The sequence below is a fragment of the Bufo gargarizans genome, chromosome 4, assembly GCF_014858855.1.
Source record: "Bufo gargarizans isolate SCDJY-AF-19 chromosome 4, ASM1485885v1, whole genome shotgun sequence".
Classification (NCBI taxonomy): Eukaryota; Metazoa; Chordata; class Amphibia; order Anura; family Bufonidae; genus Bufo; species Bufo gargarizans.
Window position 1 is genome coordinate 171612412 of NC_058083.1, and position 21657 is coordinate 171634068.

Here is a 21657-nt window from a genome sequence, read left to right on the forward strand (position 1 = left end):
AGTTTGTGACATGGGATAGTTATGCAGCATCTTAACCACCTTGCGTTTGAATGCAGTTTCCTGCTTTTTCTTGCAGATAACCACACTGACATGATGGAAGTTGATGGAGATGTAGAAATCCCATCCAGCAAGGCAGTGGTTTTACGGGGTCATGAGTCAGAAGTGTTTATTTGTGCCTGGAACCCAGTTAGTGATCTGCTTGCCTCAGGGTATGTTTCTTAATGTGTTTCTGAACATTTTGGTTTGGGTTATTTTTAATATTGTGTAGGGACAGGGATGTTAAACGTTTTTGTAGAACTCTTAATATTGGGGAAAGGTGTGAGAAACAGCTGCAGCAGAAGACGGGTACTTTCACATTAGCGCTTTTCTTTTCCGGTACAGAGTTCCGTCCTAGGGGCTCAATACCGGAAAAGAACTGATTTGGTTTCATCCCCATGCATTCTGAATGGAGAGCAATCTGTTCAGGATGCATCAGGATGTCTTCGGTTCAGTCACTGAACGGCGTTTTGGACGGAGGAAATTTATATCTGGCATTAATTTACATTGAAATGATTAAAAAATACTGCAATGCTGGCTCTGTCCTTCCGGTCTGTGCATAAGCAGACCGGTATGTGTGTGTATACATATATATATATGTATGTGTGTGTGTGTGTGTGTGTGTGTGTGTATATATGTATATGTATATATATATATATATATATATATATATATATATATATATATATATATATATATATATATATATATATATATATATATATATACACCTTACCAAGGTGTATGATATAAAAATAGAAGACACCGCAGCACATCCGTTGGTGAAAAATAGTGGATCTTTATTCACCCAAGCGACGTTTCAGTCCTCTTACTGGGACCTTTTACATCCGGAGAGACGGATCGGATCCGTTAGCCGAAATCCTCAACATAAGGGTTTTACCTTACTCTCAAAATGACAAGCATTAGGCTACTTTCACACTAGCGTTCGGGCGGATCCGTTCTGAACGGATCCGCTCATAATAATGCAGACGGAGGCTCCGTTCAGAACGGATCCGTCTGCATTATATTAGCAAAAAAAAGCTAAGTGTGAAAATAGCCTGGGACGGATCCGTCCAGACTTTCAATGTAAAGTCAATGGGGGACGGATCCGCTTGAAGATTGAGCCACATTGTGGCATCTTCAAACGGATCCGTCCCCATTGACTTACATTGAAAGTCTGGACGGATCCGCACGCCTCCGAACGGCCAGGCGGACACCCGAACGCTGCAAGCAGCGTTCAGCTGTCCGCCTGTCCGTGCGGAGGCGAGCGGAGCGGAGGCTGAACGCCGCCAGACTGATGCAGTCTGAGCGGATCCGCCTCCATTCAGACTGCATCAGGGCTGGACGGCTGCGTTCGGGTCCGCTCGTGAGCTCCTTCAAACGGAGCTCACGAACGGAAACCCGAACGCTAGTGTGAAAGTAGCCTAAAAGATGACCTTTTAATGTGTGTTTTTTTTTTTTTTTTTTTTTTTTTAAGATAAATACTTTGCTGCCACCCTGCCTGATTTTTTTTTTTTTTAGATATTTTTTTTTTTTTAAATATTGCTCCTATACCCCACTATCTTCCCCCCACCCTGTAGTTTTCACACTCAGTATGCTAATACTGAGCATCGGTACAGGGAGGAGGAGACTCCAGGGTTTCTCAATGGGCGTCTCCTTCTCCCTGGTTTTGACGCTCCACGGTGTGATTGGATCGTGGCACAGCCAGGGAAAAGGAGATGCCCATTGAGGAAACCCTGGAGTCTCCTTCTCTCTGTACCAATGCTCAGTATTAGCATACTGAGCGGGAAAACTGCAGTGGGGCACAGCGGGGCATAGGAATGATCTTCTAAAATATCAGGCAGGGTAGCAGCATCTGGGGGGTGCTCTTTAAAGCCATAGAAACGCAGCTTGCGCTGACAGTCAAACACATGGCTGGGCCTCTCCGACTCAATTTTCACAATTCTGTGAGTTTCAGGATTGTGAACCTCGAGTTGTGCGACACCAGCCCCACATGTCGGCTGAGCTACATTTTCATGGTTTTAATAGCGGAATGAAAGTCAATGATATTTCTTTTTACCATGTTACCTCACAGGTCAGGAGATTCAACAGCTAGGATATGGAATCTTAGTGAAAACAGCACTAGTGGTTCAACACAGCTGGTCCTCAGACACTGTATACGAGAAGGGGGGCAAGATGTTCCGAGCAACAAGGATGTTACCTCTTTAGATTGGAATGTGAGTATAGTCTTTTTTAATAGCAGAAGTTTTAAAAATTGGCTTGGAAGTTATACGCACTTTTGGGCAGCCTTAATTTGTAGCAGTGTGGTACCATTTTAACACCTCTGTACTAGGGGTGCACCGAAATTCCGGCGGCCGAAAATGGGCCTAATCCATTTCGGCCGATATTGGTACATATCGGCAGAAAATATGGTTGGTTATATACGTTCGGGCGGCCGGCCGGCGGCGCCCCTCATGCTGTGCCTCCTAAACGCTTGCCGCTCTAAAGAATCTCCAGCTCAGTGCTGCGCAGCCTGCTGTGTCTGCTCTGTGCTACTGCTGCTGTTAGTGTAGCGTGGCCGAGCTCTGTTCGTTCCGCGGTACAGGAGCTTTTGTTTCCTGTACCCGGCCGGACTGACAGGAAGTGCTCACTTAGTGTGCACTTCCTTTCAGTCCGGCCGGGTACAAGAAACAAATGCTCCTGTACCACGGACCGAACAGAGCTCGGCCACGCTACACAGGCTACACTAGAGGTGACAAGGGAGGGGGAGGGGGGGGTGTGTAAAATGAGAGTGACAAGGGGGGGGGGGTAGAATGAGAGTGACAAGGGAGGGGGGGGGGTAGAATGAGAGTGACAAGGGAGGGGGGGGGTAGAATGAGAGTGACAAGGGGGGGGGGGTAGAATGAGAGTGACAAGGGGGGGGGGGTAGAATGAGAGTGACAAGGGAGGGGGGGTAGAATGAGAGTGACAAGGGAGGGGGGGGGAGTAGAATGAGTGGGAGGGGGGAGTAGAATGAGAGTGACAAGGGAGGGGTAGAATGAGAGTGACAAGGGAGGGGGGGTAGAATGAGAGTGACAAGGGAGGGGGGGTAGAATGAGAGTGACAAGGGAGGGGGGTAGAATGAGAGTGACAAGGGAGGGGGGGTAGAATGAGAGTGACTTTTTTTTAAAATAACCACTTTGGGTGGCATTGTGTGTATAATATCTATGTATCTGTTTAACTTTATATTTTAATTCACTTTCCTTTTTTTTTACTTAAAAAAAAGTATTTTAAAAGTATTTGGGCAAAAAGGCAGTTTCGGTCAAGGGCATCCTGAATTTTCGGTTTCGGACCAGAATTTTCATTTCGGTGCACCCCTACTCTGTACATTTAAATATTCATGCATGTCCAAATGCACAGCTCGTTAGGACACTTTTACGTAAATGAACATCTTGATATTCATTAGACCATGCCAGTTTGACGCAGTTTTTCCCCTTTCCCCTCCAGAGAAAAATCAATAACAATAAAAAAATATAACTCATCCCCCACCACAAAAATAAATAAAATGTACATCACCTCGTAGGCTAGTTTCATACCCTGGATATGAGATCGGGCAGACAAGGCCTGCAATTGGCTGGACACAAACTACAGCATGCAGTCATTTTTTGCCTGTTCGATTCTCCATATTATCTGCTGGAATGAGGCCAGATCTCCACCTGACTCCATTATGCTTAATGGGGCTGGCGGCATTCCATCCGCATCTGGCAGTGTCTGATCCGGGGAATTTCTGCCGGAACAGCCTACCAGAATTCACACCAGAGGTGTCTCATTCAGCAAATGACATTTATCATGTAGAGAAAGTTAATACAAGGCACTTACTAATGTATCGTTATTGTCCATATTGGGGCCTTTGCTGGCTTGATAAATTTTTCCATCACTTTACACACTGGTCGTTTCCATGGTTACAACAACCCTGCAATCCCAGCAGCAGTGGCCATGCTTGTACACTATAGGAAAACGCACTGGTCTCTCTGGTGGTAGGGACTAGGGAAGAGTGAATCATCCGAAGTCGATTCGCATAAAACTTATTTTCAATATTGTACGGAGCGAGCGCTCTGTACAGTATTGGAATGCATTGGCTCTGATGAGCTGACGTTATTACCGACTTCGCATAATAACTTCAGAAATTGATTTAGACTGTAAAAAAACATTTCCCGAACTCTGGTTCGGTTCCAAGATACCACTTGGAACGGAATTCGAGTTTGGGAAATGTTTTTTTTGCCATGTTGGCAGATTGTCTAGATCAGGGGTCGGCAACCTTTTTTGGATGGAGTGCCGATAAAAAAAAAAAAAATGAAAGTTGAAGCACTCAGTGTGCCAGACAATACAGAAAAGTCAAAAAACTAATAATCAGTTTACCTTACTACTCAATGCGACCCTTGTTCCTGAATTTCTTTGCAAAGACGATTCAGCTTTAGTTCATATGAGAAGACTTTTAGGTCCCTTTGGCAGTCACATATAGGCTCACTAAAGTGTCAGAAGCTTGCTGCCCATCCCCCCTCAGCAATAATATGTAGGGTCACTATCCTCCACACCCCCTAAAGTTGTCAGAAGCTTGCTACCCATCCCCCCCCTCCAGCAATCACATGTAGGCTAACTATTCTCCACCCCCCCAAAGTTGTCAGAAGCTTGTTCCCCATTCCTACCAGCAATCACATGTAGGCTCACTATCCTCCACACCCCCTAAAGTTGTCAGAAGCTTGTCCCCCCATTTTCCCCAGCAGTTACATGCAGGCTCACCATTCTCCCACTCCCCAAAGTTGTCAGAAGCTTGCTCCATATCGTCCCCCCATAACCCCTAGCAGTCACATGCAGACTCACCATCCTAAACCCACCGCCAATTTAGTCACAAAGCTTCTCCCATTCTCCAAGCTCCCTATCAACTTTCCATCTGACTGCCCCATCACACCATCCCCTGCTGCCACCTGTGCCACTACTACTCCTAACCCTCTGCTGTCACCTGTGCCACTACTACTCCTAACCCTCTGCTGTCACCTGTGCCACTACTACTCCTAACCCTCTGCTGTCACCTGTGCCACTACTACTCCTAACCCTCTGCTGTCACCTGTGCCACTACTACTCCTAACCCTCTGCTGTCACCTGTGCCACTACTACTCCTAACCCTCTGCTGTCACCTGTGCCACTACTACTCCTAACCCTCTGCTGTCACCTGTGCCACTACTACTCCTAACCCTCTGCTGTCACCTGTGCCACTACTACTCCTGCACCAAGCAAAATTCTGGGAGTTGTAGTTTCCCAGGCGGCAGTGCCCTCTGCCTGCCACTACATCCAGTCACACACACCATAATAATGGTATCTGGCGGATGACAGTCCGCTTCCAGGCTGCACATGTGGGCTCAAGTCACTAACAGGAAGTTCCAAAGGGAGACAAACACACATCTTGCTGCACGGGAACCAATGTCAGAACGGCCCCCTGGATACAACATACGGTTTCTCTAGTTCCGCGGCCAGGAGTTCCCAGTGGAGTCTGGTAGCTGGTTGGCACTGCGGGAAGCATGTGGGGCAGGCCTAGTAGACGCACCTGAATTTAAAAAGAATTAAAGGTGCAGTGCGTTGTGGTGCGTGCCAGCCAAATATGACCTGCGTGCCATCTCTGGCACGCGTGTCGGGGGTTGCCGACCCCTGGTCTAGATAATTATTTTTTACTCTGATTGTGGAATATATGTATTTGCTATAGTTCTTTATGTATTCACCTGTGTATGTTCCCTTTATATAGAGTGAAGGAACACTTCTAGCCACTGGGTCTTATGATGGCTTTGCCAGAATATGGACAAAAGACGGTAAGCTGTTCATTAACGTCTACTTTGATTAGTTAACATGCCTAAATCCTGAAATGTTAAGAATTAGTAGTTTTCAAACATGTATTTTCTAAAACATGGAGCTGCCCTATGTCTATTGTCTGTAGCATGGCGTTGTCTAAGTATTATTCACTTTTAACTTGTAGGAAACCTTGCAAGCACCCTGGGGCAACATAAAGGACCCATATTTGCATTGAAATGGAACAAGAAAGGAAATTTTATTTTAAGTGCAGGAGTTGACAAGGTAAGAGTTTCCATATCACTAATTGGTGTTAAATTTACCGACCAGATTTTGTAGAGTAAAAATTTATTGAACAAATTGCGGTAAGTATTATAGTGACATGAATCAAAAAGTTAAACCAGTGTTCATGGGGCTTAGAGGGAATACACATCACATGCAAAAAAGAAACTTGTCGGCAAGTCAATTTCCATAAGTTAGTAATGGCTTGCATCATGAGGGCTCTTCTCGTTTTTTGGGGGGGCCCCGATGGTTTTGGGAAACATGGTTCTGTGTTCAAGTTCAGGTCTTCTCTGCTTTGGAGAAGCGCAACCACGGGTATTTAACCACTTCCTGACTGCCCATAGTATATAAACGTCCTATGGGTGGTTGTTTCTCTCTAAATGGACGTTGCAAAACGTCCATTCAGAGATTGCAGCTGCACGCTAATCGTGCAACTGCCGAGCAGGGGGCCCTGCTGTCACTGACCCAGAGAGAAGGCAGGGGACAGTTCCAGGTGTCCCTGCCTTCTAGATAGCTATATACACAGCGCTCAAAAAGCGCTGTGTATACAGATCAGGAAGCACTATTCTCTTCCTGTCACGGCCCGGTAGTCATGTGACCGCCGGGGTCGGGAGAGTGCTGGAGCTGTTAGGTCTTTCACAGACCTCGATCAGCCCTGCACTGAGGCTGTTCAGCATAGTATAGTGCTGTACAGCCTCTCTGGGGGGTGTATTTCCCCTGCAACTGGTTACAGGAGAAATCAATAGTGGGGGGGAAAAAAAAGTGAAGTTAAATTTCCCTCATAGGTCTCGTATGACCTTATGAGGGACGCAAAGTGTAAAATAAAAAGTGTTTTGGGGAAAAAAAAATTCAATATGATGAAATAAATAAATTGGACATATTTGGTATTGCTGTGTCCGTGACGGCTGGCTTTATAAATATATCACATGATCCGCCCCGTCCGATAAACACCATAACATTTTTTTTAAACAAAAAGCAATTTTTGTCTCCTTACATCACAAAATGTGCAACACCAAGTTATCAAAAAAATTGTATGTCCCACAAAATGGAACTAATAAAACCGTCACCTTATGCCACAAAAAAATGAGCCCCTACATAAGAAAATCATTTAAAAAAAAAATAGAGATCTCAGAACATGGAGACATTAAAACATAATTTTTTGTTTCAAAAATGCTATCGTGTTAAATTGAAATAAAAAAAAGTATACAATATTGGGTATTGCCGCATCCGTAACAACCAGCTCTATAGAAAATAACATGACCTAACCACTCACATGAACACAGTAATAAAAGTAAAATAAAAACAGTTCCAAAAAAAGCTTTTTTTTTTTTTTTTCGCCTAACATCACAAAGTGCAACACCAAGCAATCAAAAAGGTATATGCCCCCAAAATAATACCAAACGGTCACCTCATCCTGCAAAAAATGAGATCTTAGCTAAGACAATTGGTCAAAAAAAGAAAAAAAGCTATGTCTCTCAGACTATGGAGACACTAAAACATAATTTTTTGGTTTCAAAAGTGCTATCATTGTGTAAAAATTAAATAAGAAAAAGTATACATATTGGGTATTGCCCTGTCCGTAACAACCTGCTCTATAAATATATCACGTGACTTTACAGTCATGTGATACTGTAAAAATAAACTGTGCTAAAACAGCAAATTTTTGGTCACCTTGCCGCATAAAGTGTAATAATGAATGATCCAAAAATGCTACCAATAAAAATATCAACTCTTCCTGTCAAAAAACGAGCCCCTGCACAAGACGATAGGCAGAAAAATTTAAAATAATATAGCGTTCAGAAAATGGAGACACAAAAACAAAGTAGACATATTTGATATCATTGCATCTGTAACAACCTGCTCTATAAAAATAGCACATAATCTACCCTTAACCTGTCAGATGAATGTTGTAAAAAATTAAAACTGTGCCAAAACAGCCATTTTTTTTTTTTGTTACATTGCCTCACAAAAAATGTAAAATTAAAAATCATATGTACCCCAAAATAGTACTAACAAACCTGGCACCTTATCCCCTAGTTTCCAAAATGGGGTCAACTTTTGGGAGTTTTTACTGTAAGGGTGCATCAGGGGGGCTAAAAATGGGACATGACATCTTAAATACCAGCCTAGCAAAATCTGCCTTCCAAAAACCATCCTTTTTCTTCTGCTCCCTGCCATGTGCCCTTACATCAGTTTACAACCACGTGTGGGGTGTTTATGTAAACCGCAGAATCAGGGTAATAAAGATTAAAGGACTTCGGTCACCCACCAAAAGTCATTTTTTGTTTTTTGGCTACTTAAAATCCTTATACAGCGATTTTTCTATATATAGTGATATTGGCCTTTTTCGTTCACTAGTTTCTTTAAAAAAACAGACTTTTATAATATGTAAATTACCTCTCTACCAGCAAGTAGGGCGGTTACTTGCTGGTAGCAGCCGCATCCTGCTTTCAAAAAAACGCCCCCCTCCTCCTGTTGATTGACAGGGCCAGCGATCGCTCTCGTCTTCTGGCTGGCCCTGTTTGCGTTCAAAATCTCGCGCCTGCGCCGTACCGGTCTTCATTCAGCACATGCGCACAGAGAGGAGGACGCTCGCTCAGCCGCTCCTTCCTCAGTGCGCCTGCGCAGGGTGTAGATGTGGCTTTTTTTTAAAGCAGGATGCGGCTGCTACCAGCAAGTAACCGCCCTACTTGCTGGTAGAGAGGTAATTTACATATTATAAAAGTCAGTTTTTTAAAGAAACTAGTGAACGAAATAGGCTAAGGGCACTATATATTCGAAAAATCGCTGTATAAGGATTTTAAGTAGCCAAAAAACGAAAAATGACTTTTGAGGGGTGACAGAAGCCCTTTAAGTTTTGTTTGGCTGTTAACCCTCGATGTGTTTAAAGAAAAAAATGGATTTGGGCTACTTTCACATTGGGGTTTTGGTTTCCGTTTGTGAGATCTGTTCAGGGCTCTCCCAAGTGTCCAAAACGGATCAGTTTTGCCCTAATGCATTCTAAATGGATAAGGATCCATTCAGAATGCCTGTTTTCCTTGTCCGTAACAAGGCGTACACCAAAACGCTGCTTTCACTGCCACAATGCAAAACTGATCCGCCCCCCATTGACTTTCATTGGTATTCAAGACTGATGTGTTTTGGCAATGTTAAAGGGGTTATCCCATTTTAGACAATGGGGGCATAGCGCTAGGATATGCCTCCATTGTCTGATAGGTGCGGGTCCCACCTCTGGGACCCGCACCTACAAGGAGAACGGAGCCGGGGAGAGTTGTGACTGGAGGACCTGTCCACCACCAGGCGCTGCTCCCCGCCTCTCCCATTGAAGTGAATGGGAGCGCACCGCGCATGCGCGGCCTCCGCTCCCATTCATTTCTATGGGGCGGACGGAAAAAGTGCTCGGCTATTTTAAGAGGTTGCGCAGTGCGCCCTCCACTTTCTCCGCTCTATTCTCCTTGTAGGCGCGGGTCCCAGCGGTGGGACCCGCACCTATCAGACAATGGGAGCATATCCTAGCGATATGCCCCCATTGTCTAAGATGGGATAACCCCTTTAAAGATAATAAAAACTGATCCGTTCTGAACGGATGCATGTAATTGTATTATTGGTGTGGATCAGTCTGTGCAGATCCATAACAGATCCGCACCAAATGCGAGTGTGAAAGTAGCCTGAAATGGAAAATCTGCCAAAAAATGTGGAACACCTAAAGGGTTAAAAAAGTTAGCAAAATCGGTTTTGAGTAACTGGAGGGGTGCAGTTTCTACAATGGGGTCATTTATGGGGGGTATCCACTATGTAAGGCTTCTTTCACACTGGCGTTTCTGGGTCCGCTTGTGAGATCCGTTTCAAGGCTCTCACAAGCGGCCCAAACCAGATCAGTTCAGCCCCAACGCATTCTGAATGGATCAGTTTGCCTCCGTTCAGCATCCATTCTGCTCTGGAGGAGGACACTAAAACGCTGCTTGCAGCGTTTTGATGTCAGTCTGACGAAACTGAGCCAAACAGATCCGTCCTGACTTACAACGTAAGTCAATGGGGACTGATCAGTTTTTACTGACACAATATGGTGCAATTGAAAACGGATCCGTCCCCCATTGACTTTCAATGTAAGTCAAAACGGATCTGTTTGCATTGTCATGAACAAAAAATGTCATGGTAATGCAAACGGATCCGTTCTGAACCGATACAAGCGTTTGCATTATAGGTGCGGAACCGTCTGTGCAGATACCAGATGGATCCGCACCTAAACGCAGGTGTGAAAGTAGCCTAAGCTGCACAGTGACTTCAGACCTGACCTGGTCCTTAAAAAGTGGGTCTTTAGAAATTTTCATAAAAATTTTAAGAATTGCTTCTAAAATTCTAAGCCTTCTAACGTCTTAAAAAAATAAAATGACATTTCCAAAATAATGCCAGCATAAAGTAGACATATGGGGAATGTTGAGTAATAAATATATTATGAGGTATCGCTTTCTGTTTTAAAAGCGGAGAAATGTAAATTTTGGATTAAAAAATAATAAAGTGAAATATATTGACTCAAATTTATGACTGTCATGAAGTACAATCTCAGAATGGCTTGGATAAGTAAGTGTTCTAAAGTTATTACCACATAAAGTGACAGTCAGATTTGCTAAATTAGGCCTGATCAGGAAGGGGGCAAATGGCCCGGTCTGGCAGTAGTTAAACTGTGTTCTAGTTTCATGACATTGATGTCCTATCCTCAAGTAGGTATCCAGTATCAGATCGTCGAGGGTCAGCCTCCTGGCACCCCTGCTGATCAGCTGTTTTTGAAGGGGCTGCATCCTCTTCAGTGTTTGCCTGCACGTGGTCTATATTGTAGCGGCAGTGTGGTGTAATTACAGCTTACCACTACTGGTAAATGGCTGATCGGCAGGGTTTACTCTCGCATATCTAATATGCTGAGGGTAGGTCATCAATATCATAAAACAGAAATACCCCATTTAAGCATTGAAATTAATGAGCTGGCAAATGTGCCCCAAAGAGAGCGAGAGTCTGTGAAAGACTGTTTTATAAAGAAGACAGGAAAGGACCAGTAGGCTCGATGCATTACACTTTGCAGCGGTCCGCAGTGAATGGCACAGTTCAAAGCTAGAACTAGTTAGGTCAGTCCATTGATTCTCTGGGTACGTATTTACCTTACCACATCGTGCCACCGTTTCCATATAGAATTAGACAGCCTAGTAATGCTGTAAATCCATTACTTGTCTCGCATTATTCTGTTTTACAGCCTGTATAGCAGTCACTATATGCTAGCATTCCCACTGGTTGTCTGTCTGCACAGAACATAACCTGGTGATTTGCATTCTTTTAGGCAGACCTTTCACTAGACACCACCCAGTAAGGTGACGTATGGAATGCTCACTGTCGTACCGCATTACAGGAGCTCAGTTAAAGGGTTTCTGTCATCATAAAAATCGTTATGTATCTGGCTGACATTAGCGATGTGCTAATGTCAGCAGATCTTAACTGTATGACATATCTCCCTGCCTTCCGCCATTAGTGCTAAATAATGACTTATGTAATATGCAAATGAGCCTCTAGGGGCTAGTGGGATGATGCTGCTGCACCTAGAGGCTCCGTCCTCTCACCGTTTGGCACCCCCTTGTAAAGGGGATTGACTATCCTCTGTCTCCTGCGTGCCCCGCAAATCCCGCGCCTGCGCCGTCCATTTTAGTATCGGGCGCAGTGAGTGAAGGTCGGCAGCAGGCGAGCGTCCTTCACTCACTGCACCTAATACTAAAATGGACTGCGCAGGATTTGCGCGGCACGGAGGAGACAAGGGCGTGCCAAACGGTGAGAGGACGGAGCCTCTAGGACGCCCCACTAGCCCCTAGAGCCTCATTTGTATATTTTTCTGATGACCGAAACCCTTTAAGATGTTTGTGGCAAATCTTGACCATTCTCCAATAATTTCCGGCATAATTATGAATTCAGCTTTGGCCTAAAATAATGCCTAGCACAAAATGAATGATTCGGCATGGTTAAAAAGGTGCACAGCTCATCTAGGTCACAATTCTGTCTGTTCAATAGTGTGAGTTGCATCTTGAGAATAAATGATTTGCTGGTAAGGTGAGGTATAAGAATATTCTATGATAGGGTTACTATTTACCTGCTCCTGTGTTTTCTTCACAGACGACGATAATCTGGGATGCACACACAGGGGAAGCAAAGCAGCAGTTCCCTTTCCATTCCGGTAAGTACCCGATGATCCTACGGCCAGGAGAAGGGGTCACGAAGACGAAATGTACAACTACCTGCTGTCCATAGAAGTAGCTCTTTGTAGCCTGACAGTGCCTTGCGGATCCTTCTAGTGCAGAGATGGCGGTGCATGAGATGGGACTTCTCTGCTTGTGTATGAAGTCCTCTTTAGAATTGTTGGCCATGACTTTCTGCAGATATTGTGACCACTGAACCCTCCTTATGTAAAGGTATATAAGAAGTGCTCCTGTTTTGTGTTACAGCACCAGCATTGGATGTGGACTGGCAAAGTAACAATACATTTGCATCATGCAGTACAGACATGTGTATCCATGTCTGCAAACTGGGACAAGACAGGCCGATAAAAACATTCCAGGGACACACAGTAAGTGTTACGCCATGGCCACCATCGTGGCACAATGTCTGCGTGTATTATAGCAGAACTTGTCTGGCTCCATCACATGGCAGACACAACCACTGCATGATGGGGTCCGTTTAGTTCCACCAAAGTGTATGTTTTCAATAGTATGCACTGCCCCCCTGCCCCCTTCAAATATGACAAAAGTGGAACCTGCTGGTGCAGGTTTGTAAATGGCATAAAGCCTTTTAAGTTGGAAATAAAAAGCAGTGTCCCACATGCCTATTAGTAATAGGTGTGTTGTAGCAGACCCATAATTTCAGATGATTTGAATGGCCGGTATGTAATCCTGCACTGCTGTAGGGTAAACGTCTTAATGTTTTCAAGATCTCTTCTTGCGGTCAGTGAATAAGAACATTCTTGTTTACATCCAGAGACTGAAAGCTTAATAAGTGCACAATATGCTTGGCTCATAGTTTTTTATTATTTAGAATGAAGTGAACGCAATAAAGTGGGATCCCACTGGTAATCTTCTGGCATCTTGTTCTGATGACATGACATTAAAGGTAAGTCTGCAGACTGTGTGTATATGTGTATATATATTATATGTCAGCCGCAGAGTATGAAAGTATTCATTGCTCGCCTTGACTGCGTATACTTGAATATTCTCATTCAGACGAGCTGTACGTCATTCAATTTTATTCAACTATAACTATATTGTCATCATTTTAAATTGTAGATCTGGAGTATGAAGCAAGACAGCTGTGTTCATGACTTACAAGCACACAACAAAGAGATTTACACCATCAAATGGAGCCCCACTGGGCCCGGAACAAACAACCCAAATGCTAATCTAATGTTGGCAAGGTAAAATTTTATTCCTGCGGGTCTATAGATTTTCATACATATTTTACACTATAAACACGCTGTCTTTCTCTACCTTTTTACAGTGCGTCATTTGATTCTACAGTTAGGTTGTGGGATGTAGACAGAGGAATCTGCATTCACACCCTAACTAAACATCAGGAACCTGTGTACAGTGTAGCCTTTAGTCCGGATGGCCGGTACCTGGCCAGTGGTTCCTTTGACAAATGTGTACACATCTGGAACACACAGGTAGGACTTAAAATGTATGTAGTTTTCTACTGCTGATCTACAAGACTCATCCACTGACCTCTCGAAGGTTTTTCATTTTGGAGAAAATGTCTTGATTTCTGTAGTCAGTTTTTTTTTCACATACAATGTATGTAGTAAAGTGATAGTCACATATAGAGGTCTAAATCCCGTTAATGCATTGTACTCAATAATGATGTAGTATGGAGTAAGCTCCCTCTATTGGCCAATTCAGGCATTTGTAGAGAAGGATTTGGGTGTATTTGTAGATCATAGATGTGGTCACAGCAGGAACAGTGGAAAGTTTTAAGGCTTAAAATTAAATAATATTAAAGGGGTTTTCCAAGACTTTGATGACCTATCCTCGTGATTGGTCATCAGTATCTGATCAGTGGGGGTATGACCGTCGGGACCCCCACCGATCAGATGTTTGAGAAGGCAACCTTCTTGCTGCTTTCCCTAGGTTGAGTGATGACATGTTCATTGGTCACATGGGCTAGGCACAACCCAGCTCCCTAGAGGTGAATAGGGCTGAGCTGCGATACCAAGCTCAATACAATGTATGGCGTTGGAGAAGGCTGCATGTCGGTGCCTTCTCAAACAGCTGATGAGCGAGGGTTCCCGGGGGGTCAGACCCCCACATATCAGATACTGATGGCCCATCCAGCGGATAGCAAAAGTTACCCCACCACTGAGCACCAGTACACCATTATCATTTTGGAGTCCCATCTTCCCCTAATACTTATGACCTATCCTCTGGATAAAGTCTCAGAAAACCCTTTTTAAAAATGTGTAAAAGTCTGGGTCTCGCTCCCTTTTCTAAAATTCACATCTGACCTTCCCTTGGTTGAACTTGATGGACTTATGTCTTTTTTCAACCATATTAACTATGTAACTATGAGCCCAAACAAAACAGCAGGGAGCAGGTAAGTATAGTTCTGTTCACTGGTCATGGTGGTGGGATAATGTAAAAAAAAAAAAAATGGCCTGAGTATTACCCTTCTGGTCCATTGGGGAGCCGCGCTGCTGGAATGCAGTGGCTTTCAATAGGTGAGGGCCCTCACTCTCCCAGTGCGCATTAAAATTAGTTTTTGCTTTAGACAAACCCTTTAATACTAGCAGCTAAGATAAGCTGGATCTTCTACTGATCTACACATACATATCTGTGGTCCACTTAAAGGGGTTCTCCAGGAATTAAAATGAAAATGCTGAACTGTTACTTTATTATTAATATATTCCTAAATACCTTTCATTAGTTATAATGGCTTGTTTTGTCTGGGGAGCAATCATTAGCAGAAATAGAATGGCCGCCGTCCTATTAGTACACACAAAAGCTGTCCTAACCATACAGGAGGACAAGTTACTTCACAACACTGAGCAAAAGAGCTGACTCATCCTTTTCTCTGCTCTACTTGTCAGGGATTATGATTAGTGTTGAGTGAAGTTGCTTCAGTCAAAACTTTGTTTGAAAGCTGTAAGGAAATCCGTCTCAGTAGTATGGGCTCCGCCGAGGTGAAATTAATTATGGCCCCTGATTGCTTCCTAGACAAAATGAGTCATTATAACTAATGAAAGGTATTGGGGAATATATTTATAATAAAGTAATATTTTAAGTATTTTTATTTTCTTAATTCCCAGAGAACCCCTTTAAAGGGCCGCCAGTAACCAGGCCTAGAATGTGAGGCGGACTGGTTGCATTTACTCGCAGAGCTGCCTAGGGTGGTGAGGCAGACAGGCCCTACTACACACACTACAATAGACGGTAATGATGTGATCCTGCCTACGATATGACAGGAAAACTCGCCAACATGTAGTGTATGCAGGTGCCAAAGCATAGTGGGCAGGTAGGCACCGTCCCTTCACTTCCCAGCCAGCTCTGCAAGTGGAGGCAACCAGTCCTCATATTCTTGGACAGGTTGATGGCAGCCATGTGAAATCATTTCTGGAGAACCCCTTTAAGTGTTCCAGTAGTAAGCAGTACACATTACATGTTGCAGCAGACGCAGGTTGGGGGGAGGTCGGACTGTCAGAAGGTTGAATCTATTTGTTCTGTCAGTAAACATCTAAAACGTTAGTTTTTTTAAATTGTAAATGTTTTTCTCTTTTTTTCCTGCCTTTTTAATAGACGGGTGCATTAGTTCACAGCTATCGGGGAACAGGGGGTATATTCGAAGTATGTTGGAATGCAGCAGGAGACAAAGTTGGGGCAAGTGCATCAGATGGTTCAGTAAGTATCCAGGTGTCCCAGTTGTTTGGTACTGTAATTCTCACTCAGGATCTGTCAAAATACTGATGCCTTCCAATAGAGTGGGAGGAAATTGGCAGAAATGTAACCACTGAGTACATGTGTAAATATAGGATGATATGGTGTATGATGGGCTCTGTACTGAGAGATGTGGTGGTTATTATTATTGGGGGGGTTTAAAGATTTGGAAAACATAGTTGCTTTATTTCAAAAATAGACCTACACCGACTTGGTATTGCATCTCGGCTCCTTTGAAGTGAGTGGGACTGAACTGTAGTACCAGACCTAACCTGTGTTCATTGCAGAAAGCAGCCAACTTTCTTAAGGGCTCGTTCACACGAGCGTATGTCTTTTTCAGTGTTTTGCGGGCCGTTTTTCCCGGCTCAGTTTTCCTTTTTTCTTTCTTTTCTTTTTTTTTTCAGTAGTGTTTCCAGTTCCGTTTTTCCGTATGGCATATACAGTAATTACATTTAAAAAATTGGGATGCTCATAACATTTTCAATAGACAGTTCCGCAAAAACGGAACGGATACGAAGACATACGGAGTACAATTCCGTATGTTCTATTTTTTTGCGGACCCATTGGCTTGAATGGAGCCATGGAACGTGATTTGCGGGCAATAATAGGACATGTTCTAGCTTCCAACGGAACCGAAATACGGAAATAAAATGCATACGGAGTACATTCCTTTTTTTCCTTTTTTTTTTTTTTTTTTTTTGGTGGAACCATTGAAATGAATGGTTCCGTATACGGAACACAAAAAACTGTTGTGTGAATGAGCCCTAATCCTGGAGAACCGTTTTAAGCTATGTGGATTTAGGCTGTTTTTCCCCTAAAAAGATGGTGTAATTGTTTATGGGTTGTCTAATATCCTCACCACTGAATGAGGCAGCCCCACGTTGGAATACCAAACGGAGCAGACTTTATTTTTATTTATTTTTTGTTAATACAGGCCAATCTGTTTTTAACGTGTCAGTTTCTTTGCATATTGTTCCTTTACTAATATAATTGTCTTGTTTTTAACAGGTTTGTGTATTAGACCTACGAAAATAGCGCTACTGGTTGGAAGCCATGGACCGACTATGAATGTGTACATAGCCAAAATGACTGTCCCTGACCCATGTACTGCTATAGTCCCATTTAACCATGGCCAGTCCACTACAGCCAAACTGAAATTAATCCTATACATAGATATTTAAAATTAAAAATTGAAAACCAATCCCTGCAAAATGTTGCACCTCAAAGAGGACAAAATTCTTGTCACATCTGGTGAATTTGTGTGTGCTGGAAACTGCTTTCTTCACAACGTCTGAAGAGGAGGCAGCAAGCAGCGGACAAGCACGCGTAGAGAACTTAAATGTACCAAATTTGGAAGATGGTCAATATGCATTCAACATGTTTTATTTTTCCCATCCTCGGTGTATTGTTTGTGTTTTTTATTTTTTCTGAACAGTTTGCCTATACAGAGAACACAGGACGTTAAATCAAGCAATAGTTTGCTCTTGGCTTTGAGACCTTATGTCTGGTGCATACAAAGAAATATCTGATGGCTGCATAAAATCACCCTTATTCCTGTCTGTAGTTTATGTTCCTCTACTTCTGCTTTGTCTACAGTCATTCAGTTTCCTCGCAGGTATAGGTTGATGGGCATGACTTGGTACACACTTCTGATAAATGTGTGGCATAAAAAATGCCTGCAACACATAAAAAGATGTCACACTTGATTCAGAGAGGCCAGCTTACAGGTAAATTTCTTTATGGTGACGTGGCTGAATGCTTACTTGGGACATAATTGTGCCAAAACCCAAGGGCACAAATAATAAAGACCAGACAGCGGACACAATTTGTGTCGGTTTCCTTAGACCATAAATCTGTTATGGTTTCGTTGTGCACTATTGTGATAGGAGCAAAGCACCCCACCCTTCTCATTTTTTTCCTATTTTTGTATTTTCACGTATCCCACTTTAGTAAATAAATGTCATTCATTAAGTTTTCTTTAGACCGGGATCATTTTAAAGAAAACTGGGAATACCTACATAAACTGTTACAGTGTGATGGGGATCGTCCGATTCCAGTGTTAAGGGCATATCATACCTGTGTACATTAATCATTACCGAGGACCAGTCATCTCTCCTGACATGTCTGTTTTAGTAACTACTTGCGTCCCCCATGTAATAACAGTCCTGAATCATCTAATCTTGTAATGGTGCTGTGCCATTCCCTTTTATGAATGAGTCGGCAAATAGGTGGTACCAGTTGGGGGCGTCACTGCACAGTTTGACGTTGTCCAGCCAGTTCTGCCAGTGGCACACTATGCAGGGACACCTCTCCAGTTGGTAACACTTAGTTGGCAATTCATGCATAAGCTTCTAGCAGAAATAACGGAGGGATGGCACTAAATAGAGTAAAACGATGCTCCAGAATCTTTATTGCCTGGGAAATGCAACGAATTACTAAAACAGATGTGTCCGGAGGGTAGAAGATCCTCTCTAACAGGAGGAGACAGGAGGAGGAGCGAAAATGTCATTGCATTCACTTAGACTTGTTTTAGGCCTTACTTGTCACGCAGGTTTAAGGCTTCAGGCTCTGCAAATAATTTACACCTTATGTTGAGTTAATAAATCTACAAAACCATACATGTTCCTTGCTGCTATTAAAATAGTAACACCGCCTGCTTCCCCCATTTATATTTTATAATGATTTTCATATGTAAAAATATATATTAGAAAGTAAAAAAAAAAAAAAAGAATCCTTGCCACCTCTTGAATTTAAAAAAGCATAGTTGAGCTATGTGCCCTGTTTTCAGAAATGTTCTGGTGGTTGGGCTGTTAATGTTCTAACGCATTACTGTAAATCGACTGAGCATGATGATTTGTCACAAGCCTTTTATCTGAATTTTTTTTTAATTAAAAGTTTTGAAAATATAACCACTTACGGACCATAAAGATCTGTATGACTGGAGCAATTGTAGAGCAATGTACTGCAGAGGATGACACGAGCGCTGTGAGTAGGCACGACGCTTTCTCATCGTCCCCGTAGATCCGTGGTACTGTCTATTTCATTATCCTTTTGGAAAATCTTACAAGATGAGGGGTTTGCTGCTTTTATTTTCCCATGGGCTCTGTCCTGCATAATCACGGAAATTCATGAAAAACTGTGGGAGGTGTGCGTACAAGCCGGTTTGCTCTTCTTTTTTTAAACTGCAGTAGAAAGAGCATTTGCTATAGTTAACCACACTTTGCATTACACAAGTTTTTCGGGAAAAAAAATAATGGCTGCCATGCAACTGATGGCATGGACATGCATGCGAAAGATGGCCTAGTTCGTGCTGAAAACTGCCACTTCATGTAGTGATCCTTGGTTCTCCGTTGAGTTTCACATCATTTTCCACTTTCATATCCTTTTTTTCATAGCAAAAATGTTAGATTTCAGCTGTAAGAACTTTGTACCTAATAAGTAGAATTTGAAAAGGAAAAATTTTAAAGTATTACGCGCTACCTCTATATTTAGTATATTTTAGCAAGATTTTCTCTATATTAAAATTGTATTGGAGTGGTTTTTCTTATTAGGTAAGGTTGAAATATGGGTTGAACGTTTTGCTAATGGTCATAGTTATATTTTTTTAACTCTGATTTTCATGCTCGAGCCTGTTCTGTTCTAAATCTGGTCCAAATGCAGCTAGGACATACTCTTTTCGGGTCATTTATCAAACTGATGTAAGGTAGAACTGGCTTAGGTCTCTTGCACACAAATGCAATGCACGAACACAGTCCGTGGGGCAGCCGCAACGGATCGCGGACCCATTCACTTTAATGGGTTCGTGATCTGCAATACCCCACAGAGCGCGCATGTTCGTGTGAAAGAGGCCTTAGTTGCCCATGGCAACCAATCTGATTCCACCTTTCTTTTTCCAAAGGAGCTATCAAAAATGAAAGGTGGAATCTGGTTGCTATGGGCAACTAGGCCAGTTCTACTTTACATCCGTTTGATAATTGACCCCATTTGTTTTTATATTTTACAAGTTCAGTTTTTTGGCTTTGTGGCTAATCTCAAATTCATATAAAACCCCCAACTTTTATGTTCAATAATTTCAGTGTTCCGGTTTCTTTCTTCCGTCCCCATCCTCCAAAAGCACTTTCGCTGATGTCTATGAAACTGGTGCAGTAATGATGGCTAAGCAAGTGCTTAGGACTAGGTACAAATGTTTTGACGTTCAGTTGGTGTATGTTGGGATCACTGAAATTTAAAGAGCACCTGTCTGCTCCACTATGCTGCCCTCGCTCTGAGGTCTGCTGATTGCAGCGGTCTGTCAGTGCTCTGACAGTCGGTATTTTTATAATACAGACCTACCGAACCCTGCAGCGCACACCGCGAGATGAGTGTTTGCTGCCCCCGCCTCCGAGCAATGATTGAGAGGTGTCTTTCCTATGTACAACAGGAAATAAACCTGTTAATCCTTGTCTAGAGAGCGGAGACAGTGAGCAGCATCAGACTCCTCTTCCTCGCAGCGATAGCGTGACCTGAAGGGTTTGGTGGATCAGCACTATAAGGGTGTGACTTTATTTTTGTGCAACTTTTCTGGTTAGCAACCCCATTAAAGTCTATGGGAAAAACAACTCTACATAAGGTGCAGAATCGCACAAACAGTTGATACGCTGCAGATTTGTACCTATGACACTGGCTGACCTGTTACATGTACATTTGGCAGCCGAAGGCATCCGTGTTGGTCCCACATTCATATCTGCTTGTGTTGCTGAGAAAAACGTTTTATATGCAAATAAGCCTCTAGGAGCAACGGGGGCGTTGCCATTACACCTAGAGGCTCAGTTCTCTGCAAGTGCTGCACCCTCTGCACTTTGACAGGGCCAGGTAGGCATGATGATGATGTTTTCATTGCCTGACCATGACAAAGTGGAGAGAGGGTGCAGAGAGAGCAGAGCCTCTAGGTGTAATGGCAATGCCCCTGATATTCGTAGAGTATCATTTTGCATACATAAAAACTTCATTTTTCTTAGCAATTCAGGAACATCGAACCAAGATGATGTCTTCAGATGCCAAGTGCACATGCAACAGGTTCAGCTAGTTTCATAGGCACAAATCTGCTGACGGAGGCCTTTTAAAATCCACACAACAGGTCAATTTCTGCACCGAAGGGGAAAAAAAGCTAAATGTACATGAGACTTATCAAATCTCATTCATTTTGTTGGTAATACCCTAATAGTACCGACTGCCATCACAGCGGTGACAGACTGCTGAAATCAGTGGGTCTGTCACTAGAATGTGCTGCTGCAACATAGTGCAGCTGAAAAGTTCCTGTTTTGTTTTTTATATATATTTAAGGGAGAGTTAAAGTAGTATACACACCTAATTACAACGGTTTCATGCCACCTGTATTATACCAGTAGTGTAAAAATAAAATAAAAAATGCAGACCAAATGTTTTTAGAAAAAAGAATATGGACACCCTTAATAGTTCAGCTACATCACAAATAGATTTTTGCGTTTATATTGGCACTTCAGCTGTCTGTAGTATGAATCCCATGTCCCATGAATCCCATGTCCTCGTTGTTAACCCTCTACAGTGGTGCTTTTAAGTGAGGCACATGAAATGG

General features: G+C 43.0%; 1 protein-coding gene across 5 annotated transcripts in view; it reads left to right on the top strand.

Annotated features, from left to right (window-relative positions):
* TBL1XR1 (TBL1X receptor 1) overlaps positions 1 to 18836 on the top strand; it is a 106754-nt gene extending 87918 nt beyond the window's left edge. For all 5 annotated transcript variants that reach the window (XM_044291985.1, XM_044291990.1, XM_044291987.1 and 2 more), the window contains 11 exons: positions 77 to 209; positions 2111 to 2252; positions 5792 to 5855; positions 6020 to 6117; positions 12265 to 12325; positions 12594 to 12715; positions 13180 to 13254; positions 13428 to 13555; positions 13639 to 13804; positions 15927 to 16028; positions 17073 to 18836. In XM_044291985.1, coding sequence (XP_044147920.1) covers positions 77 to 209; positions 2111 to 2252; positions 5792 to 5855; positions 6020 to 6117; positions 12265 to 12325; positions 12594 to 12715; positions 13180 to 13254; positions 13428 to 13555; positions 13639 to 13804; positions 15927 to 16028; positions 17073 to 17099 — 1118 coding nt within the window. In that variant the 3' untranslated portion in view covers positions 17100 to 18836. The remainder of the gene's footprint in view (positions 1 to 76; positions 210 to 2110; positions 2253 to 5791; positions 5856 to 6019; positions 6118 to 12264; positions 12326 to 12593; positions 12716 to 13179; positions 13255 to 13427; positions 13556 to 13638; positions 13805 to 15926; positions 16029 to 17072) is intronic.
* The last annotated feature ends 2821 nt before the right edge of the window (positions 18837 to 21657 follow it).